This window comes from Semicossyphus pulcher, unplaced genomic scaffold (assembly GCF_022749685.1).
Source record: "Semicossyphus pulcher isolate SPU_LCO1_2020_fin unplaced genomic scaffold, fSemPul1.0.p SCAF_10, whole genome shotgun sequence".
Classification (NCBI taxonomy): Eukaryota; Metazoa; Chordata; class Actinopteri; order Labriformes; family Labridae; genus Semicossyphus; species Semicossyphus pulcher.
In genome coordinates, this window is record NW_027211604.1 from 13,003,141 (window position 1) to 13,026,546 (window position 23,406).

At 42.0% G+C, this 23,406-nt stretch overlaps 2 protein-coding genes across 5 annotated transcripts in view; both read left to right on the plus strand.

Moving 5' to 3' along the window:
• The first annotated feature begins 530 nt into the window (after nucleotides 1-530).
• slc7a1a (solute carrier family 7 member 1a) lies at nucleotides 531-18,031 on the plus strand. Of its 3 annotated transcripts, none has more exons than XM_069671758.1 (13): nucleotides 531-631; nucleotides 8,048-8,324; nucleotides 8,413-8,595; nucleotides 8,709-8,867; nucleotides 8,987-9,164; nucleotides 9,310-9,443; nucleotides 11,717-11,939; nucleotides 12,536-12,675; nucleotides 14,331-14,433; nucleotides 14,655-14,860; nucleotides 15,013-15,164; nucleotides 15,263-15,371; nucleotides 15,611-18,031. In XM_069671758.1, exons 2-13 carry the CDS (start codon nucleotides 8,138-8,140, stop codon nucleotides 15,784-15,786), a joined length of 1,950 nt encoding a protein of 649 aa, XP_069527859.1. In that variant the 5' UTR covers nucleotides 531-631; nucleotides 8,048-8,137; the 3' UTR covers nucleotides 15,787-18,031. The 3 variants fall into 3 exon arrangements, with proteins under 3 accessions (XP_069527859.1, XP_069527842.1, XP_069527851.1); XM_069671741.1 differs by lacking the exon at nucleotides 12,536-12,675 and adding an exon at nucleotides 13,371-13,507; XM_069671750.1 differs by lacking the exons at nucleotides 531-631; nucleotides 12,536-12,675 and adding exons at nucleotides 3,896-3,984; nucleotides 13,371-13,507 and having other exon boundaries at nucleotides 8,087-8,324.
• Nucleotides 18,032-19,855: 1,824 nt separating this feature from the next.
• The window catches only part of mtus2a (microtubule associated tumor suppressor candidate 2a), a 48,946-nt gene continuing 45,395 nt past the window's right edge, over nucleotides 19,856-23,406 (plus strand). For both annotated transcript variants that reach the window (XM_069677782.1, XM_069677791.1), the window contains exon 1: nucleotides 19,856-19,940. The gene's annotated coding sequence lies outside the window, so the exon portion shown is untranslated. The remainder of the gene's footprint in view (nucleotides 19,941-23,406) is intronic.

The window sequence follows — 23,406 nt, forward strand, 5'->3', positions numbered from 1 at the left end:
TTGGTGCAACTTAGTGGAAAACATGGCTGATAAGGTGTTCTTGTGCAGTTCTTATACGTACATGCTTATTCTAACCATAAAGAGGGACAACACCAAATTATTTTCAATGTTCTTAAAGCCTGAAATACATTTTTTTTCATATATATAATTCCTGTAGACTGGGAGGGAATCCTCAAGTTTTTCTGGATGTGCGGGAAAAAAAGTTTAATTTGAGCAGCTACGTCTTTGCGTACTTTTGTTAAAGTTCTCAAAAAATTGTGAAAACTTTTTCCATTATAGAAACTATTGACTAAATGTGAAATCATACTCTTGAATTTGGTGCTGATTTAAGCTACTTACCACTTGTGGTCTACATTTACATCTACATGCGATTGCGCAACTGGTGGTAATGTTAATGAGCAGGCGGGGCTGCTTGTTTGCTCCTGTATCCCCTCCTCCCTCCGAGCGCGTTAAAAACAGCAACCCGAAACCTCAAATTCCTTCTCACTACCTGTAAAGACACTCATAACTTTGCGGGCCGCAGTGTTTCAACGCACTTCTGTTTTCTACAACTGCAGCTTTTCAGACCTGTTAAGGACATTGTTGACTGTTTCTGGATCACTGCTTCATGCGCTCCCGCAAGGCGCACAAGGTAAAGAACTACTCATTCAATAAAGTGTAATACTACGCTGCCACATGCATGCAAATGATTATGTAATGTCTTAATTGCTAGCTTCCACACATCTGCACCCCAGGCTACATGGTTTTGAGGTTACACACACTATCTAGGGCGCTGTATGGAACCGTATTTTCGTGCGTAAAGTTGAATGGGTGCGTAGATTCATGCAAGTGAAAATCCCAGTGCTGTAACCACATGCTCATGTAGCTCAGACGGACCCCATTTTAACTCCTTCACAATAAGTGCTGCTGTTTCCTGCGGATGCAGCTTCCTTAAAGCCGAATACCTGTTAATGAGTTGCATGACTTCCTTTTCTAACACCTTAGCACTGATCAGATAAGATATGTTAATTCTAAATTTATTTAAAACGCATTGTCCAGCTATCGTGTAATATGAGAGAGGTGATTCCTGGAATGTTGGCTTTCACTGTCAGGAGCTGCAGTGTCCAAACGGGGCTGCTGATGATAAAGTGAGGAAGTCTGTGGCTGTTGTCTGGTCTGGAGTGAAAGCGGCATGCGGTCATGGACAGCAGACACACATGTAGACAAGCAGCAAATCAAAAGGACTCACACATTGTAGCCTAAGGTAAAAGTAACACCACTTAAATAAGAGTTATCTCTCTCGTAGTTAGTAGTGTAAACGTGTGACCAAGTCCTCCCTATTACTAAAATAGCGCGAGTACAGCTTGTTAATTCTCTCCTCTGGGAAAATATGAGTGAACTGGTCGAATCCATCTTATAGCAAAACACACAATCAACAAGAACTGTGTAAATCATGTGAGAGTTGTAAAGCGACACACTGATGCAGTTTGATGGATAGTTTGATGGCAGTAGGTTATAACTCCACCTGAGAAAGCATCTGCATGTACAGTAAAAATGACAGACCTGTAGCATCTTTATGTTCAGGTCAAAATCAACAGCTCACTACCTTTATATTTGTATGTTGCCATACATTAAGAATGATTCAAGTACAGGACTTGACCTTTCAGATCTTGGTCGCCAAAGTTCAGACCAGTCCCAGTCAGTCTAACTTTAGCCGCTCTGAAAGTGGGTCACTAGTGGGCCGAGTTGCTGACTGCAGTGCTGTATATGTAGCCTATACAAACGCACTGAACGGTGTGCATGGAAGCTTTCCAGGTTCACTGAGATTCTGGAGATGGCTTCAGCATGCTCTGGCTTCAAATTTCCTCTTCGCTGCAGCTGCAGGCTGAAAGTTAAGTTGCCCATATTCTAAGTAATGCAAACATAAACTTTCTCAGAACACTGCAGCTTTTGTTTATACCATGAAACAAGTCACATGTGGTGATTTTTGACTTGCCAAACAGAGTTTAAAATGTCGCCTAAGGACATGCAGATGCAGTTAATTGATTTAATTGTGTAGAAAATAAATATTAATCAGGGAGTTATAAATACATTGGGTAATAGTAATACACACACAATGTGTATTTATACTTACAGAGAAATGATTCATCGCTGGAACAGAAACAGATTCTGAGAATAATGTTATATACAGTTGAAAGTTAAGCAACAAGCAGCTTTTTAAATGTATATCTGACTTGTACTTTGTTTTTATGATTCATAGTTTTATCTTCCTCTAAGAACAGTTTATTATTCACCGGTAAGTATTATAAGTACTTCTGTAACTGAATAGTGGTAAAGGGTCACTAAATGTGTGATTATCTGCCTGGTCTTTGCCCGGGAAAAGGATCGAAGAAGATTTTTCTTTGTTCAGAGAAATATATATTTATATATATTATATAATAATATATATTTCATTGTTAATGCCATAGGGGCAGCATGGTGGTGCTCTGTTGTCTCACAGCTAGAAGGTTCCAGTTCCCTGCGACCCAGAATAGGATAAGAGGTATAGATAATGGATGGATGGTAATGTCGTTAAGCTAATGAGAAAACTCTCTTTGATTGTGAATGCTCCTTTTTATTGCAATCTCATTGTATCTCAAAATTTGTGGCTGAAGTTAGTGCCCTGTGTTTGATTTTGCCTGTTGCTCACAAACTCACTGACTTTCTGACAGTGTCGAAATCTCCCAGCTCGCCAAGTTCACGGTGACCCCGTGAGGTCAGCCTAAAACTGCAACTGTCGCGGTTGCCGACAAACAGCAACACATCACTTTGTTTACATGCGCAGAACAAGAGATAAAATGTGGGTGGCATCATGATTACACAATGAAGCATGGAATGAGAACAAGCAGCATTTCATTGCACTGTCGCATGCCGTTCTTAGTCCTTAGTGAACCCAGTTAGATGCACACCCAGAAGTTACTAAAAGCAGAACTCTAAAACAGAAGAACAGTCCAAACCTCGGAAAACATCCTACCTTATGTTTTATTGCATACCTCTGACTGAGGAAGAAACAGTCAACCAGCCCAAGAACTTAAGCTGCTTGTGTGGCTTCCCTGGCTTTTACTGTCAGCTATGTCCCCTAAGAGAAAGAAATACGAGCGGAGTCAATAAAGACTTGACAGTGGAAAAAGAACAGGGTGTATGCCGAGAGACACTCACTTTGCACGTCATCAAGTTACTGCCATATAAATACAGTTATATGTTGTAGTATGGAAAGGGGCGACTAGTATTCCTAAATGTCAAACAGCATCAAATCATTTCATTGGTTCTGAGGATCACACCCCCTTTCCTGATCATCCACTCCCTCTGACTGAAGGCCAATGCCTCTGCTTTCTTCACATCCCATCCGTCCTGCAAAATCATTTCTGAACTGACAGTGGATCTCGCTTATGTGTGTCTCTGTGTGTGCGCTTAGTTGAGAAAGGACCATGCTTTCCTGAACCTTAATTTTGCAGGGTTGTGGTAACTTAATCCCATACTTCAATCAATGCAAATAATAGTTTCATGTAGTGAATTTAAACAAACAATGCACGAGTTAAACACGTCTTATGCCACTTCTCAGAGCCTCCTCTAAGACTCACATTTCTGTCACAAAAAGCTGCTGCTTATGTAGAAAAACTGGGTCACTGTGACCTTTTTACATCTGTGCAGCTGCATCTCTGTGATTATGTAAGTCTAATGACATCCAGAGTTAGTACTATATACATACATTTATTGAGGTTTTCACAGTCAGCCAACTACAGCTATATTTTGACCGTGCTTGTGTGTGCATGTGTGTGTGCTGCTTGGAATAGCCGAGCCATGTGATTCCTCCAGATTCTATTTCAGAACGGCGGCCGTCAAACGCAGCACACTTTTCACAGCAGCTTGAAGAATAGTTAAGAAATACAGCTTTTAATCCCTCTTTCTGTTATCTTTTATTTAAACTTTTCGCTTAGGTCAACAGGTGTCTGAAGTTGGTTTCAAGTAAGTACTTTAAGTAATTTCTTCTTGCACCATACGGCAGCAGGTTATAGGCACTTTGACATTGATCTGCAGCATTGACATTGTACGCAGCAACATGGACAGAGTGTATTTCACCGTGCTTCCTGTTTGAAACTCATGTGGCTGTTTTGAATTGGCAGGTTTCCTTCCGTTAAAGGTGTAATTATTTGTTCTTATAGACTGTATTGACAGAAGATTTGACTCACCAGCTGTTGCATAACCCGTGTACCCAGGTCAGAGTGGGGTCATGTGGTTGATGGAGGCTACTTTCTTTTGTTTTGGCAAACTGCCTGTCCATGTGTTCATTTCTGTAACTGTTTTCTGATTACTCAAGAATATTTAAATAGGTGTTTCAGGTTTTTCCAAGCATTTATTGTACAGACATGTTGTACGCGAGTGAGCGATTATAATAATCAGCTACTTGTCTATCCAGCCGGAATAATAATGTAAGCATGGGTTTAGCAGTCTTACTTCAGCCAGTTAATAATGGATAATCTTGTTGGCAGCTTTTTGTTAAACAGAAGGATGAATAATAAGCCTTTTTAAAATTTATTTTTAAAGTGTAACATGTATGCACTTTTTAAGCATACAGTTACATTAACTTAATATGTGAAATAGACAATTAAGAAATGTGCAAATGCAGATATGATGCTGGTGGCATTGGTGGTATGATATTCTACTAGAGGCAAACAGCATCCATGAATTCCTTGCAGGTGCTGTACAGTAATGTATTTCATATCATGTTAAATACAGGTTATGTTAAATACTTAATTCGGATTGGCTAATTACGGCATTCCGAGTTCTGTTATTTCTCGATAACCGTAGACCGTTGCTATGAAGAACAGACCGTTGCTAGGTATTCGGCTCTAAGCACACAATCCGGAGGTTCCAGTCTTACTTCACCATTAAGGGAACATTTTCCATTTAGTGTGAGTTAGCTCAGGTTAGCTCATTTTAATGTGAGTAAAAATAGCAAGTTAGCTCATTTCAGTGTGAGTAAAAACAGCTAGCTCAGCAAATTTTAATGTGAGTAAAAACAGCTAGCTTAGCTTATTTTAATGTGAACAGCTACTTTAGCTCATTTCAATGTGAGTTAAAACAGCTAGCTTAGCTAATTTTAATGTGAGTAAAAACAGCTTCGTTCGCTAATTTCAATGTGAGTAAAAACAGCTAGCTTAGCTAATTTTAATGTGAACAGCTACGTTAGCTCATTTCAATGTGAGTAAAAACAGCTAGCTTATCTAATTTTAATGTGAACAGCTATTTTAGCTCATTTCAATGTGAGTAAAAACAGGTAGCTTAGCTAATTTTAATGTGAGTAAAAACTGCTACATTAGCTCATCTTAATGTGAGTAAAAACAGCTAGCTTAGCTAATTTTAATGTAAGTAAGGTAAGTAATTTTAAGAGGCTACAGAGACTTGCTGTGGATGCAGCTCTCACTGTGGGTGTAACGTACCATTTTTAAACGGAAATATAATCATCTTTAAATTAATAAATCCAAATAATTGATTTTGTAAGTAGGTACTGGTAGCCGTGTAATAAGCAACAATAAGCTTCGCATTGGGGGGTCCCGCTCACACTGTCAGGGGTTTCCTTCATTCATACAATATCCCTTATATCAACCAGGTACTGTATGTAACCAAACACATGTAAAAGCCTGCACTAACATGTCAGGAAATGGAGAGTAGAGCCAAAGCAGAAAGATACACGTGTTGCTTTCCAGTCAACAGTTCAAAAAAGGGAAAACCAGACAGTTGTCACATTTGAGAAACTGCTACCTGCAAATGCTGTCTTTTTCCAGAAAAAACAAAAGCAATCAAAAAAGTCTATCTACTTATCAAATTATTATCTTATCATTGTGATCATTGTTGCAGCTCAAGGCACATTATCACGTTGCCGGCTCCTAATGGTGGGCAGTGCAACAATGGCATACAAATGCACTTGTGTAATTCTTTCCACACCATATCTAAAGAACATCCAGCCGGCCTCACTGCTGACATTCAACACCATTCATGATTAATGACACCGTGCAAACAATCGTGACCTCTACATGCTTAACAGCAGCTGCAAGTGCAAGAGGCTGAATTTAAAGACTTGTAAATGTGTTGTAATTCCAGTTTTATTGCGGTGGACAATTTAATGCAAGAAGGAACAATAGTTTGATTGTTGCAGAGCTTTCATTATGTCACATGTGGTTTTGTATTCAGCATTTTTGTTACTTTGTAAGCTGTTATCATGTGTCTGGTTGTTGTGCGTTTCTGTGACTCATCTCTGCCTGATCGACCCATTGTAAGCCCAGGGAAGTTCTCCTACTGAGAGTGTAAGCTTTGTTTGTTTACCAGTATTTTCTCCAGAAGTTGGCATTGACACCGGCCTGGTTGGAAACTTGTATCTGAGCCTGAATGTTTTCTTGAAGGAAAAGAGAGGCTACAAGGTCGTCACCTTAGCTTACCCTCAAGTGGAAGTTTCCATAAGGTGCGACATGACTGTGGCACTGTCCTCATGACCCTTCTGGGTGTATGTGCTCATGTCAGTTCTGGAGCGGTGCCATTGTGGAAGCGGGTCGAAGTGATATAAATCACTCAATTCTCAGCTCCTCTGCTATGGTAGATACCACTGGACTTCTGCCAGACAAGCAGACTGACATTGTTGATACTCCCTCCCCTCTTTTTCCCCCTCGCTTCATTTCTCCGTCTGGACTGAACATTTTTTCTCTTCCAAATATCAAGTATTCCCTCTCAGTATGTGAGCTCAGCACTGGGGAATGTGCATGAGATGTTGGACAGACTACTGACCCAGTGAATCTTCTCAGCAATAACAAGAAGTCTTACAGCAGCGATTGTCCTCCGGAGCGTAACAACACTCCTTCCCATCTTTGTTTATGGGCACACACTCGCAGCTATTTTATTCTTGTTTCCCGAAAATAAAGGTGGATTTATCTTGTTTGTACTGTACGACCCTAAGCAGCGGGAACTTTTAACACTGGTAGGTTTTGTGTTCTCTGCTGTGAGCTGGAGTATCCTCCACAATGTGACGAGTCTCCCCGGCCTGCTTGAAGAAAGTGTTTCTGTGTCATGAGTTACGATTCTCTTTGTTGGTGTTGAACAGTCTGTTCAAGGGCCCTGCCTCCTCTCCTGCGAGTTGAGTTATGTAACAGATGTCTGCGACGTATCATGAATAAGATGGATTATCCCTATAGGCCCTTCGTTTTTTGGCTAGCAGTCACACATTGTGGATTTCGGTTGAGTTATGCAACACCCCAGGAAGCTGTTCTACTTACAACAAGTTTGTCAAGGACAGTGAACCCCTGAACGAAATACGGAACACATAAGCAACCAGTCTTTTTTCATGCCATTCCTTGGCCTCGACGTACTTTAGCACTAACAGGAGGACAGTAGAAAGTACCTGAGACCTATACCGGTTTTAGAGTGGGGAAATGGACTAAATACCAATAGTATGGCTGACATAAAGAAGTTTTAAACTTGGATTAAAATAGACTTTTCAAAGTGGATTTTCGCAAAGTATTCATAAGTTTCCTTTCTTAAACTCAAGATTCTTTTAAGATTATGTAACAATATTATACATTGTTAACCACCTCTAATGTGGACCGCTGTCTGGTTCTGCAGACAGAAGCCCCTTTTAAAAGCCTGTTCAAGACGGGACTGTTACGCTTCTGTGTAAAAGGTACCGGCGTGGATTGGTGGGGCGAAGTCCTTTAACAGTTAAGGCGGCAGCGGAGGAAGTAACACAGGTGAAACGCCGCCAGTGTAAACGGTGGCGCCGGCAGAGCAGAACAGTGCAGTGTGTGTGTGTAAGGCTTGCACTGCTCTGCTCTGCTCTTTTGCTTCTGCAACACTGTAACGCCGTGTAAAGTCACACACTGGGACAACAATTTGACGGCACAGATTGCTTCAGTGTCAAAGTACAAATGCAGCAAAATAGCAGAGTTTTGTTACATATATTCTAAGGCACTGGGGTCAAGTATAGGTGGGAGGAACTTGAAATCACTGTCCCTCATTTTTCTCTTCCTTTGCCTCCCATTAGGGTGTCTGTGACCTCTCCCCCTCTCCTTTGTGACCTCAGAACCCCAGACGTTCTTCTCCCCCTCCCCTCCCTGAGGCCAGACTGAGATCCATGGCGCTGGAGAAGCTTCTTGGTTTCGGGAAGCAGTTGCTGAGGGTGAAGGTGGTGAACTGCAACAGTGAGGACTCCCGTCTGTCCCGATGCCTTAACACCTTTGACCTAGTGGCCCTGGGCGTGGGAAGCACGCTTGGAGCTGGAGTCTACGTGCTAGCTGGCGCCGTCGCTCGAGAGAATTCTGGTGAGTTAATTTACTGTATGTAATTGAAAAGTATCCGCTGAGACAGACTTTAAAGACTCTAATCATTTATTACTGTTGTCCCCCATAGGTCCTGCTATTGTGCTGTCCTTCCTGATAGCAGCATTAGCCTCAGTGTTAGCTGGTCTGTGCTATGCTGAGTTTGGAGCCCGTGTTCCCAAGACTGGCTCAGCTTATCTTTACTCCTATGTGACTGTAGGGGAACTCTGGGCCTTCATCACGGGATGGAACCTCATCCTCTCCTATATCATCGGTAAACATGCTCAAATACTATGTTGTACAATACAACAAAAAGACCCAAAGCTCGGTGACAAAACTGGAAAGACACAACAAAATCTGCTTCAACTGGTTTTTGTTCATCCACAGGTACCTCCAGTGTGGCCCGTGCATGGAGCGCCACCTTCGACGAGTTGGTAGGGAAGCGCTTAGAGATGTTCTGCAGAGAATACATGACCATGAATGCACCGGGTGTCTTGGCACAGTACCCGGACATGTTTGCTGTTGTCATCATAATGACACTCACAGGTAGAGAAATGTGTGTCTTTCTCTCTGTAACTCTGACTTGTGTTATCATTTATATTTGACATAGAGTGGGCTGGATTTTTGTCCCATCCTTCTACCTTTCTTTGTCGTCCCTTTCTAAGGCCTCCTCGCATTTGGAGTCAAAGAGTCAGCGATGGTGAACAAGGTTTTTACCTGTATTAACGTCCTAGTCTTGTTGTTCATGGTGGTCTCTGGCCTGGTCAAAGGCACTATGAAGAACTGGCAGATAGACCCTGAAGAGATCCTACGTGCCAACCATACCAGTAACTCCAGTCTCAAGTAAGAACGTGGACATTTCTGTGATACATCCTGTTGTATTTCAACATAATGTTTTGTTTTTTTTACTACTTCTGAGATTTTGGTGAACTGACCCTTTAAAATTTAAACTTCATCTCATACTTTTTGCTGTTCTTTTCATGTTCAGTGTGACAGAAGTTCTGCCTACCAAAGAGAGTTTAGGAGCGGGCGGCTTCATGCCGTTTGGCTTCTCGGGCGTCCTCTCAGGAGCTGCTACCTGCTTCTACGCCTTTGTCGGATTCGACTGCATCGCCACTACAGGTCAGTGCTGATAAAACCAGAAAACACTCACGCCCTGTTCTAAGCCTGTTCCACTTCTTCCCACTGCCTCATGGGTATGTTTAAATTTTGGGGAGGGGGTTGTAACTGAAGCTGCAGTTGAGACCATTTCAATCCCAAGCTTGTCTTAACTTCCAGGAGTGTTACATAAGAGGGGCCGGGCAGTTTAGTGCGTATGGCCTAATTTTCCCTCTGGCAGAATTCCAAACACTGGGATGCAGGTTAGGGGCGCAAATCATGTCATGAACTTTGGTTGTTCCCAAAGTTTTTCTTCACTATGCAAATCTGCACCTGTGAATGGGTGCGTGTCTTCATGCTTGCAGTTCTGTGTAATCGATTCAAGACCTCTGGGCTGTAATAAAAGGAAAGTTTCTTCAGCTTGCCTACTCCCTGGACCCCCTTCTTTCCCCACCCCTCGTTTTTCTGAATTCTAATTGGCTAGCGGGAAGTTAACCCTGAATGATCGCTTGAGTTTAGCTTGTAGGGGCACGTCTGTCACACACACTCTCAGCCTGCCCCGAAGCCATTATATCATCTGTGTTCAGGCTAACTTAGAGTTAAACTGGCAAGAAGCCATAATCCCTTCCCCCTCTACACCCACACGCATATGCAGACATAGGCTCACATACACCCACACAACTGAAACCACTGTTTTGCTTATGACCCCTCGAATAATGTTGGCCAATCAGTGGCTGTCATGATTAGTGTTGCAAGAGAAGATCCAGACAGTCTCTTACACTCTACATCATCGCCATGTGATTTCACTGCAGAACAAGACGTGAGTGTTTGCCTGAGGAGCTCTGTTGCGTAATCACCTGCAGCTGAATAGTAGGGTTTTTTAGGTCTTGTGGGTGTGCAGGGAACATAAGCTCCTTGTTCGATCTGTTGCAAAATAGTACAAAAAAGTTGCTTAAACACATCTGTTTGCCTAGTTTTCCTCTCTTACTGTAATTCTGCCAATGTAACCAATTCAGCCTACAACTCAGAATAACACATCACATTCAGTTAACAACACACAGTATTGCAGCTAATGAGGGTATATAAGGTGAATGTAATCAGAGTTGCACAAATTACTATTTAAAGGGGGGGTATTCACTTCATATTTCACTCTGTGATACCTGTGGAGTAGCTTAGCATAAGCTACAGTTAAAAAAAACTTTGTGCAGGCCCTTGTACAGCCTCTGCCTGAAAGGACTCAGTGAGCTCTGTCCCTTTAAGAAACCCCGCCCCTACAAGCCCACTTTCTTCTGATTGGCCAGCTCTCTGAAGCCTGCTGAGGCTGCACTTTGTGATGTCACAAAAAGCTACTTTTACCTACAGATTTGAAACTTCAGCCACGTTGAGTCTGGACATCCAACATTGTAACATTATATATATGTCTTAAAATGTGAAACAGCCTAATACCTCCTCTCGTCTGCTCACCCACTGTCGCTCCAGGGACCACATCACCCCTGTCCTACAACTCCTCCACTAACTTCCCATCAAATTTCATATACAATTCAAAATCCTACTTATCACCTACAAGGCCCTTCACAATCTTGCCCCCTCCTACCTCACCGACCTCCTTCTCCAATACACCCCCACCCGCAACCTAAGATCGACTGATGCCAACCTCCTCACCCCTCTCACCCGAACCAAATACCGGACCTGGGGGGACAGAGCCTTTTCCTCTGCTGCCCCCTCCCTCTGGAACTCTCTCCCCCAACACCTCAGGACCTCTCCCTCTCTTCCTTCCTTTAAAACTGCACTCAAAACCCACCTATTTAAATCTGCTTTTAACCAATGACCTGTTATTTGTGCATTGTATATGTTCTTAATGTTTTTAATGTATTTGCTATTGTTGCTTCTGTTCTTTCTTTTATGTAAAGTGTTTTTGAGTACCTTTTTAAGGCGCTATATAAATAAAATGTATTATTATTATTATCATCAAGAAAGTTAAAGGGATGTGTCTCAGAAGTCTAAAATGTCTCCAAAATTAAATAACCTATTCATAGTTGAATACTATTAACGGGGTCAACTGTCAACATTGTGTATCGTTCTATTGTTATAAATACTCCTCACTGCAACCAAAGCAGGTTTTTTATGTTTATCTGAAAATTTACATTTGCAGGAAAAAAAACGTGCTGTATCCTTATCAGTATTATTTTGTGGTACTGCCCCTTGTTACTGAGCAGTTGACAATAAAATATTAGACAAAAAGAGTTTTTATGCCAAAGTTATAAATAATAACCATTTTAAATATCTCACTATCCTAGGTGAAGAGGTGAAGAACCCGCAGAGAGCCATCCCCATCGGCATCGTATCGTCGCTGCTCATCTGCTTTGTAGCTTACTTTGGTGTTTCTGCAGCCCTCACCCTCATGATGCCATACTACCTTCTGGACAGCAACAGCCCTCTGCCTGTAGCTTTTAACTACGTTGGCTGGGGAGGAGCCAAATACGCTGTAGCTGTAGGCTCTCTTTGTGCTCTGTCCACGAGGTAAGCAGCAACACACATATCGGCTATTAGATTTAACTGCATATACGTTAGTTTTCTTATCTGTGATAAACATGGAGACACATCACAGAAAGACATTTCTGTGTGTGTGTGTGCGTGTGACTATGCCAGTGTATATTTAACTTCAGAGGGCAGCTGAGCCCTCTACTAAAAATAAGAGCACTGCTAAGAATATATGGTCCCATCACTGTAAGTATGAGATTATGTAACGCTTAGCCATGTCACCAAAGGCTAACACAAGATGCACTCTTGATAATGAGCACTTTTTAATGGTTTTATAATGCAGATTTTATCACACATACATATTTATTTTGCATGTTGTTTACACTGTTACTTCAATATGTTATTGAAACATCTATCATCTTTATTTAAAAATGTATGCATGTATATTTTAGGTCATGTACGTTATGCACAATTGACAGTATATTATGTTTTGTTAATGTCTTGTATGTTTAATATATGATGTTTCTGTGAGTGAGCGCTGAATGTGAGCAGGTGTCTCTGTTCGTGTATGTTTTATGGCATTCTGGTGGTTGCAAGTGTGGATACTATATATCCTGGTCTTCCCCCCCTGGTAGCCTGCTGGGTGCTATGTTTCCTATGCCCCGTGTGATCTGGGCTATGGCCGAGGATGGGCTGCTTTTCAAGTTTATGGCCGTGATCAGCCCCCGCACCAAAACCCCAATAACTGCAACCCTCACCTCTGGCATAGGGGCAGGTGAGACACTAACACGCATGTTTCAAAACAGCACCCGTGTTCACTGAGGCTCCTTTTCATGCAGCTGCGCTGAGCTGCGCCAGCTTACTTGAAAATGCTCTGGCCTGCCAAAAGTACACTCTTTTCTAAATGTGGTTTGAGAAACCTGCCAAAACTCAGCGCTGCAGCATGAAAAGGGCAACGCTAACTGTTCCTAACCCTGTCTTACATGGCCAGGTGTCTTTTTTGTTGATGGTTGAGAAAGTCCAGGTTTTACTTTGTCATTCTTCTAACATGGTTCAGCGGCTACACTGTTTTTAAATTAAGTTTTTCTACCTGCATCTTGGGTGTTGTTATGAGAAATATAAATACCAAACTAAACTGCATGCTGAAGTAACAAAAGGATTTTACTTTGAGAGGGAAAGTAACAGCATGTGGTGCACCATATATTTGATTTTTAAGGGAGGGAGAACTTCTGTTTTTGTCCAGCATTTACGCCCCTGCTGCTCTACAGTGCAGTCTGCCTTCTAATCTATTTCACATCCTCCAAACCAAATCCACACCTCCTATCTTGCCAATTGTATTAGCCTCCTTTTGCTAATCCTTCCTCTTTCTCCCCTACTGACATCTTTCAATTCTTCCTTTCCCCTTTGTCTCCTACCCTAAACCTACCACTTTCATCCCAATCTGATGTATTCCTACCCCGCCTTCCCAAGTCTGTTGGGTTCCATGTTCCCCCTTCCTCGAATCATCTTTGCCATGGCTCGGGATGGCCTGCTCTTCTCCTTCCTGGCCCGTGTCAGCGAGAGGAAATCCCCCATTACGTCCACTGTGGCCGCCGGGGTTATGTCTGGTAAGATGAAGAGGGAATGGAGAAATTAGACAGGATAGGGGAAAAGGCATGTGTTTGAGGAGAGGGACAGAAGACAGATTGAAGGTGTAGAGTGAGGAGGAAGAAGATATGAGTTTTTAGCAGTCATCATAAGATGCTAATAGGTGACCAAAATTGCTACAGAGAAAGGTTGGCCATTAGCCTACTTGTGATCACTTAAATATGTATTTTCAAAATTATCTGTGACTTTCATTTCTACTGAAAAATGTTGTGTTGTAGCAGATCTAGTTACCAATGATTTGCCCATTAATGTAATTATTTATTTCTACCTTAAAAATGTATAGCATGCTAGCAGCTCTCTAAAGCAGTTTACTTCATTCATTTAGCAGTGATATGCTAAATGCTGCTCACCAAAGCTAAATAAAACATGTTTAAATGCCCACATTAACACTGCTATGTTCCTAATGATTAGCAGCTATAATGTTTACCATGTTACCATCTTATTTTAGCTCGTTTGCGAGCTAGCATACGCTTTTAAAAGTAAAGTGGTCGTTGTTGTTGTTGTTGTTGTGGATCTAGTTACTGTTCTTTGCTGTGGCACGTCTTCATTCATTCCTACCTATGATAAACATGTTTGTGAACTGTTCCCTAAATATCTACAGCCATGCTCGTAACTCTTAGGCTGTAGGCTTATACTACACAGCGTTGATTTGAGTTAAATGCTGTTGAATAAAGCTAAATAAAGCCTGCTAACAGGGTCACAATGACAATGCTAAATTTGTTAATGAAACAAATGCTCATCTTTCCTGCTCTCCCTTTTCTTTCTCTTTCTTCCGTTTTAAAGCTATCATGGCATTTCTGTTCGACCTGAAGGATTTGGTGGACCTGATGTCAATAGGGACGCTGCTGGCCTACACACTGGTGGCTGCCTGTGTTCTTGTTCTCAGGTCAGAATGGGGACATAGAGTTCTACACTTTAATGAGTCATCAAAAGTTCATGCCCACATGCAAGTCATAGTAGGAGGCAGAAGCTAAGGTTACAGTATTACTTTTTTTATTGCTATAAATGCTACTTACTTGGATTAGCAACTACTTTAAGAGATGTTAATACAGAGTTAAGAAGCAGTGGGAAAACAGCTCGGTGTGTTGCTGTGTTTGGTTGGATCAGGTACCAACCTGAGCAGCCCAGTCAGGTGTATGAGATGGCCAGTACCCAGGAGGAGGGGGAGATGAGCGATGGCATCAGCGTCCCCAGTATGGGCATCCTTCCTGGTGTGGAGGAGAGGTTCAGCTTCAAGACCCTCCTGTTCCCAGACAACCATGAGCCATCAGTACTGTCAGGCTTCTCTGTTAACATCTGTGCCTCTTTGTTGGGTAGGTGATGCAATACAATAAAACTTTGAGAGTTAATGTATTAATGCTTCAGTGAAGATGCATACAAGAGTATTAATTTTAATATTTTTAATCAGACCAGATAATACACTTCTCCATATACGAAGCTTATAAATATGAATTTACATTTGCAGGAACATTGATCCTGGTGTTCAGTGTGCTGGCAGTGCATGGCGGCACTGCTTCTTGGAACATCGTAGCCCTCAGTGTTATCTTCATCGTGTGTCTCTTCCTCACCTTTATCGTCTGGAGGCAGCCTGAGAGCAAGACAAAACTTTCCTTCAAGGTCTGATTCCAGAAACTCGCTCTGTGAAGTATATTTTGCAAAGCTTTTGGATCAGATTTTACACCATGCCTGTTTTCTATGTCCTTCTGTTTCTTTAGGTTCCTCTACTACCCTTCATTCCAGTGATCAGCATGTTTGTAAATGTTTACCTGATGATGCAGCTGGATAGAGGCACTTGGATAAGATTTTCTATATGGATGGCTATAGGTAAATAGCCTTCAGATCTTTTATCATAGTTGTCATACCAGGGTTTAAATCGACATACTAGTTGCGCAAATTGTATAGATCTCCCATCATGCATTTATCTGCAAGTGCTCTTAGACTTATAACAGGTAGCATCAAATATTGAGTCCAAAAAGGTGACTCTTCCATCAGACTTATTCATTTATTATTTTTTGGTTACACAGTTGCAAGTACATATTTATCTTCCTCTTCTTCTTCTTTAGGTTTAGTGATCTACTTCTTCTATGGCATCCATCACAGCAATGAGGCCGCCCTAGCCCGCTCGTCTCCAGACACAGAGATGGACGGCGACGGAGAATTAGAGGCCATGTCACCAGAAAAGGAGGCCTTCCTGCACTTTAGGATTGAAGCCAGGGAAGAGGACGATGGAGACTTGTAGGAAGCCTTAGAACATGTTGCTTACATTTCAACCTGCCCTGACGTCAGTCTGTCTCTGTAAGACTATTTTTGACAGGACAACTCCCAGTCCCTCACTGGCAGTGCCTCCCTTTGAAGGAAGTTAACCTTGACCTAAAATTCACAAACCTGTGACTTCCTCCCCTTTGACTGCCGGGTAGAACAACAGGATTTCTGAAGCCATAATTGACATGTTCCGTTATTTCAGTATTCTCTAATAGGTTTGTTACCCCTTTTGCATGGCCTTGAGCTGCTCGTTATCGCTGGCTAACTGAAGGGGGAGGGCTCGTGTTGGACACATGAATCATGTCAGTGTTTCAGGGAGGTTCAGAGATTCTGGGACACCAGTAACTCCTCTAGAGTGTCTGGGTTACATTGCTGGCAGTAGGACTGTGTGCACATGTGGCAACAGCTTTTGTCTGTGTGCCAGAACGTTCAACAGTAATACTCTCTTTTCTTTCCGTTACAACATGTATCTATATAGATCAGATAACAAGGTAACTATTTATAACAGATTGGTACATTGTGCTAAACTTGTGATACTGATATTGAAATGCTTCTCTAACAGTCTGACAAGTGAGGGCTGTTACAGAACACACTTGGCGTGTCAGTGATATAATTACCCTTGTTCACATGCAGAAAAAGGTGGTTGGGCCAATGGCTGCACGTGTAAATGGGCCAACAGGAAGCTGTAGATTTCAGTTTTTCCATGAGTCCAATCTTTAGTCCAAGAGATTGCATTAATACCATCTGAGGTCCCAGGCTTTTCCTGCAGAAGGGAAAGCTTTACGAGTAGGTGTCAACTATAAAAAGTCATGGACCTGGCTGCAAATTATGATGCAGAAACTGCTGTAGCAAGAGAATTAAATGACATATCCTGTTGGAATATGAGTTACTGAGATTCAGAGGAGAGGATTCGGTTTGAAGTTTACCTGGAAGATTTTAAATCATCAAAAAGTTTGAAAATTAAAAGTTTATAAACACAAACTTGACCATTTACATCTTTATAACAATTACAGTTACAGATTTCAAATGACACTTTCTTCATTGGGATACGTAAGAATCCTGATGCATGTACTTTATAAGATAGATTTTCACAGTGCTGGCTGCTGTGTCTTTTTGCATCTGTAGCTTGTAACAGTTTTCTTTTTAAATTACACAGGCCAACTTTTTTTATGTTTAATTTGGTTAAATGCATTTGTTCTAAATTCATTTTATGCCCTTTGCAATGTTTAAAGATGTATTTTTATTGTCCTTCTCAGATTATGAATCTGAATCAGTTTAAGATTTTAAATTACAAAATAAGCCAACAAATAAATTCATCAGGTAGAGTCTAACAACATTTAGACATTTATTTTTTTATCAATTTTTGTGGGTTTTTACTGAAATAATTAAAACTTTTAGATGTTTTCTTAAAATTAAAAGAATAGGCCTGCTCAAAAGACTTCAACAAAATCGGGCTCACAATGGGTAAGTTTAGAGAAACCAATACATTACAAGGCAGCATGTTAAAACCTGACGCCTACATTACCCAAAGTGAAACTTTGTTACTGACAATTTAGTTGGAGTTTTATTTTGGTTACTAGTTGCAGCTTGTGTAGCTTCAAGCCACTGATCACAAGCAGAGACGATGAGCGTTTAATTTTCTGTTTTCAAACCTGGAGTCTTCAGCTTGGCTGCACGGTGCTGCAGTGGTTAGCACTGTCGACTCACAGCTAGAAGGTTCATGGTTTGAATCCTGGTTCGGACGTAGGGGGCCTCTCTGTGTGGAGAATGCATGTTCTGCTCGTGCATGCGTGGGTGAGGTGTGAATGTGAGCATGAATGGTTGTCTGTCTCTACGTGTCAGTCCTGTGATTGACTGGTGATCAGTCCAGGGTGTAACCCCGCCTCTCACCTAGTGACAGCTGGGATTGGCTCCAGCCCCCCGCGACCGTGAACAGGAGAAGCAGTATAGATAATGGATGGATGGATAGTCTTCAGCTTACTCAAGTGACATCACTTGAGGCAGTTTATAAGACATTGCGTTGCTTCCTCTGATGCCAGAAAAGGTTTTTTTGTGTCATAGAAGCCCTCAAAATCTGTAATCAGACTTGAATGTGTAAAATCGTGTAGTTTCCGTTAATTCATTATTTTAGTGTCTATTCATCAACACAAAGCTGAGGAAAAAATCTGTCTACATAGAGAAACATGTACAATCAAGATTGTGTAAATAAAACATTGTTTATATTTCTCAGTAAATTATTTGTAAATTGGAGATTTTATTAAGTTGCCCTGTTTGTGTCCGTATGTCGTGTTTACATTTTCTGTTCATCCTCAGGTTTGGCAAACTCACGGCCTTCACCTTCTTTTCTTACTAATGTATTCACCAAAAACAGTCCAGTTATAAAACTCGAGATATGAGATGTCGGCATCACCGTACTAGTCTCCTGAGGTCATTGTGGGCTGCTGTCATGTTGCCTTCAGCAGGAGAAGTGTAATAATAACCCGTGACCTCACGTGTCACCTTTAACACCATGCATGACTCACTTTTTACAACATGTTAGTATATCTTGTTGAATCGTTACACTCTGCAGAAGCATAGTAGTAATATCTAATGCTTATTTAATCACAAGTTGCAGTTTCACAGACAGAGCACTTAAAAAAATCTAATTTTCTTTCTTTTTATTTCTTGAGAAAAAAAGTTACAGTGCAATATACAAGTTCAGCTACTTCATTGGTTTAACTTGTTATATTTAAATATCCGTTACAGTAATAGTTTTTTCTCAGTGACATTGATGTGAAATTATTAAATCATTACAAAGGGATTCATGTGCATTTGTAAATCAATATAATCAATACTTGTTTTTCCGTTCTGTCGTGCCAAACCTCAGTGTTTACTTATGACATAAGTCAACTCTACTCACCCTTCAGTGTCAGTGATCGTCTGCTTCCTGTTTATGTCATTTTGCTTTGACTACATCCCGTTTTTCTTTTCGCTTGACCTTTTCTTGGTTGTTGTTTGCTTCCATTGTGTTTGACACTCTTATACCCAACAACAAAGGTTTCTCATCTTGTTATGTATCACTGGGGTGAAATGTTCCTTCCTTAACACGACTGGCATCATTTTCTTTGTGCTGCATTTACGCACAAAACTGCTACTTTAAAAAAAAATCATGACTTCATCATGAAGTTGTGTCAGCATGGTTGTTAACCAAATGTGCATTGCCTAGTTCTAAGCTTTTTATCGAGCTGGCAACCACATTGCACAGCCTTCTTTTGCAGATGTCATTAAGATAGCTCAGGTTGCAGGAACTGCAGCAGTGGGCCTTGAGTTAGTTTTTATTATTCATGGTGTCATGGTGTATATTTTCTGGTGTGCGATTGCAGGAGGTAGGCCATCATAACTGACTTCCAGGTCTCTTTAAAAATGCTAAACAACTTTTTTAGTGTGGCTTTTCTTTACGTCGAATCTCAGTTTGTTGAATTTAATTGTTCTTGACTTTGGCGCCATCTGCTGGCAGTGTGAGAAGCGACCCAAATTAGGGACGCCAAGAATGAGTGGCTGAAAGCAATTAATGGGTTATATTTTTTTCCTGCAGATAAACATTACTCACAAAAATAGTCATAGAAACGTTAATACCATTTCAACATGTGTGGGCTAAATAGTACGCATTCACTTCTTTAAGTTAAGGATGCCTAAATGTCTCCTTGTCGTCTTTTTCCCTTTGTGTTAAAGTCAGTGTATGTTTCATGCTTCACTCTTGTAAATAAAACGAGGTTTACAACATCCAGAGTACCTCTTTTTATCAGACATTTCCATTTATTTCACATTTCTCGTCATATTTCCCATGATCCAGCAGAGAGCGCGAGTGTGTCGCGAGCGAGAGAGAGAGAGAGAGAGAGAGAGAGAGAGAGAGAGAGAGAGAAGCCCGGGCGGCTGAGCAGAAGGATGCTCTGCCAGGTGTCGGCTGCAGCATCAGCACCGCTCCTCCTCCTCCTCCTCCTCTCCCTCCTCCTGTCCGCAGCATCTCTCTCTCTCTTCGCACTGTTTCTATCAAACACAGAGAGAGAGAGCGAGTGGAAAAGCACGCTCGTGTTTTCAACTCCTGCATTTGACCGACATTCTTGCATGAATTAACAGCAGAGAAAGCTTGAGGTAAGTCGTACAAATACAACATGTTTTATTGCAACGAGGCTTCAGAGGCCAGCGTATGCTTCTTTGAGAAGTGTCGCACGTATTCTGCTCGTTATTTGGGTCTCGGTGCTGACTCGGTTCGCCCTGCATTCTCTGCTAAATGTAGATGTGATCGTTTTGTTTTCACAGTGTTGATGCGGTGCAGTTTTACGCGGAATTTGAGTCTATTCGCTGCCTGTTTCTCCAGAAAACAAAACTGCCATATAAAACTGTGGCTCTAGCTGTAAGTGGAGCAGTAGGCTAAAGGAGAGGTGTGGGAGAGAGAGAGAGAGAGAGAGAGTGAGGTCAGACAGTGAGGAGCAGGTTGGTGTGATGGATGGAGCAGGTCAGGTCTCTGTGGCTGATGCTAATGATCACTCAGATTATCCAGGCTTTACACGGGACTCCTGCTATTATCCACTGTGCTGAGAGGTGACAATGAAGACGCTGAAGGAATTTGTACTTATTCTCTGACAATTATTATTAACACTGGTAGTTTTGTGCAATGTTTGCTCGCATTCCTAGGCATGCCAAATTATGTGCAATAACTATTTTCTCACAATAAGTTAAAGAAACAATAATTCCAAAGTGTCCTCATTGACAGTTTTACCTTTTTAAAACATTTGTTTTATTGTCTTTTTAAGTCTTTCTTGAGCGGTATCTAAAGAACGTGAAGACGCCAGATACGGAGACCGCATGTCTCTCTCCTGCAGCCACACACTCCCCTTTATTCCTAAGTACCTTCTAACTCCTGTGCAAAGCCAGGGGAGTCTTAATCAAGTGCACAGTATTTTTATGTGCTTTCCTCATGTCCTCAGCTTCACCTTTGGCCTACCTAGATGTGTGGTTGTATAGGAAAAAAACAGGAAGTGATGGATCCAAGATTGAGGCCACGTCTTTCACGCTCAGTTGTCTCCTGTCCTGATTGATCGGTGTCTGATGATCAGGTTGTCCTTGAGGCTGTGCAGGGGGTCGTTTTCAGGTCTTTCTTAGGGTGCAGCTCTTCTCTTAAGCTTTTAGCTGCACTGCCTAAACACGTGGTACGTAGATACTAGTGATGTGCATAAAAAAAAAAGTGTGGAAAGTGTGTGGGTTTTTTTGTTTCTTCTGGTAATTGGAATTGTCTGCTGCAATAATCGATCCCAATATCAGAGACTTACCACAACTATGGATCTTCCAGTCCATTTTGCTAAATCTTGCCAATCCCTCGCAGTCATGTTGACGTGGAGGCTGACACGGCATCAAAGCAGGGCAGCGGAAGCCCGTGGCCTTGGCTTGTTCCAGATGCTGATGCATGTGTGATTGATTCATTACATCTGACCTCTGCAAAGTCTGAGCAGCGATCAATTCAGTAGATCTCTGCCAGGAAAACCACTCACAGCAGCAGTGTGTGTGTCTCTATGTGTGAGGGGTGTGTGTGTGTTAGTCCTCAGGCACAGGCGTTATGTTTGTGTGTGTTGTTTCTGCAGGTAAGACAGTTTGTCACAAAGCCCATGAGTGTTGCGCACCGGTGCGACCTTCAAGGTCATTTAATAGGACAGAAGAAAGGAGGAGGAGGAGGAGGGAGGAAACAGAGATGATAAGTGAAGGAGGAGAAGGAGGAGGAAAGTGTGTCAGTATGCCTTAAATCCAATCCAAAGTTTTCTTCTATATATTACACGCAATTTTTATATATTTTTTTTTTTTTTTTTTGCATTTTGAGTAAAAGTAGTTACAAATGTGTGTTAAGAAAAACACTCACCTGTTTTTGATCACTCAGAATGGAATAGTGTGTAAGTGCATGTATGTGTGTGTAAATTCAGTGTGAATGAAAAGTGCCAACACACATGCAAACACACATTCACGCTGTCTTTGTCTGGAAGGTGGCAATGAGCTTGTTGTAGCTCCTCCCCTGCAGTCACAGGCCGGCGCTCAGAGGGTAGAACAGGGAGGCACGCCTCCACTCATGACACACACATACACACACTTACCTTTATTGTAGGGGGCCAACATGGAAGACCTTTTTCACACGTGTGTGTTTGTGCATATATTTGCTGGATTTTTGCAGCCAGTTTTCACAGCTTCTTAATGTATTTTTATTATTTTTGGGTGTTGGATTATTTCCATCTTATCATCCTTTATCAATCCTTTATTAAGCGAATGAGTAGAACTCTATGAATGAACTTAACCATGAAAGTGCAGGCAGCAGTGTTTCTCATGAGGACAGAAGTGCGAGCTCTTGGCTGCAAAGAGCCACAGGAAACATTCACTGAGTCGACATCATTCATTTTTGATGACACTTCTCCACACCGCACATCCACATTCTTTTTCCAGCCTCGTCCAAGTTACCAAAAATAATCAGAATAAACTGAGCGGCGTTCCCCTCAGGAGGTCCGTGCCCCCGTCCTGCACTGTCTCTCCTTCTTTTGTCCCGAAAAAAACAGCCAGTTCAGCTTATTACCATATTTTTTCTGCAAATCATCACCACCCAAAAAAACCCCCTCTTCCCGCTCCATTCTTTCCTCACCTCTCCCTGATCCTCTGCCAGAAGTCCCTCCCCCACACCCCTGGGGTTTGCCACTCGCACATTACACATGCACACACACTCTCACACATTGCAATACTAACTAGAACCCCCCCCTACATTCCTCTCCACCCCCTCCTCCTCTCTCTGCAGCATCATTTCTTTCCATTATCATATTTTCCTAAAATAAACAGAAGTGACTCAGCCGGGTGGAAGTTGCACTCAGCTTTTCTTTGTCTGGACTCTCTCACCTTGCCAGCTTTATGTCTGAGCGTGTGCGTCTGTGTGTGTTTGGGTGAGCGTGTGCCAACTTACGGCCCCACAGAGAATTCTTTGTCTGCTTCTCCTATGCATCTGAGGTGAACTCCTCTCCTCTCTCCTCTCCTCTTTGTCCCCTCGTACAGTTTCACCCGCCGGCCATGCAAGAGTTAATATTTCTCTCTGCGACAGGAGTGAGGGTGGGTGGGTGGGTGGGTGGAGGGGCTTTGCAAATAACAATGCGGTGCAACCAGCATCCAGCAACCAGCGTGGACGCACAACCTTTTCCCCTCCTCTCCTCCCTGATATCTCCTGTCTGGATCATTGCTGGTGTGTGTTTTAAACTGAGCTTCATTTAGCCAATAAACACGCGTCTCACGTCTTCCGCCTTCTCCTCATCTTCTCCTCCAGACTGTTGCAATCTGTTCTATATAATCGTACTAATCTCCATCAGTTCCTCTTTGTCTTTCGTTCCCGATTTATCTCACCCCCGTTGTGATTTTTTCTTTTCATTTCCCGCACATTTGTCTTCCCTTTATCCATCTTGAGCTCAATCCATCCACACAGGCTGCATAGCACAGCAAAATCAGGCAGGGATGCGGTGGGACAGTGTTTGATTTAGCGCAGACTTATTCCCAGCTCTTACCGAATACAAACCTGAAAATATAACAATTAAGAAGATGCTAA

Excerpts from the sequence above, each read along its gene's own strand:
- slc7a1a (XM_069671758.1), top strand. The coding sequence starts at position 8,138 with ATGGCGCTGGAGAAGCTTCTTGGTTTCGGGAAGCAGTTGCTGAGGGTG. Across the intron at positions 11,940-12,535 it reads CTTTGTGCTCTGTCCACGAG|CCTGCTGGGTGCTATGTTTC; the intron begins GTAAGCAGCAAC and ends CCCCCCTGGTAG. Across the intron at positions 15,165-15,262 it reads AGACAAAACTTTCCTTCAAG|GTTCCTCTACTACCCTTCAT; the intron begins GTCTGATTCCAG and ends CTGTTTCTTTAG.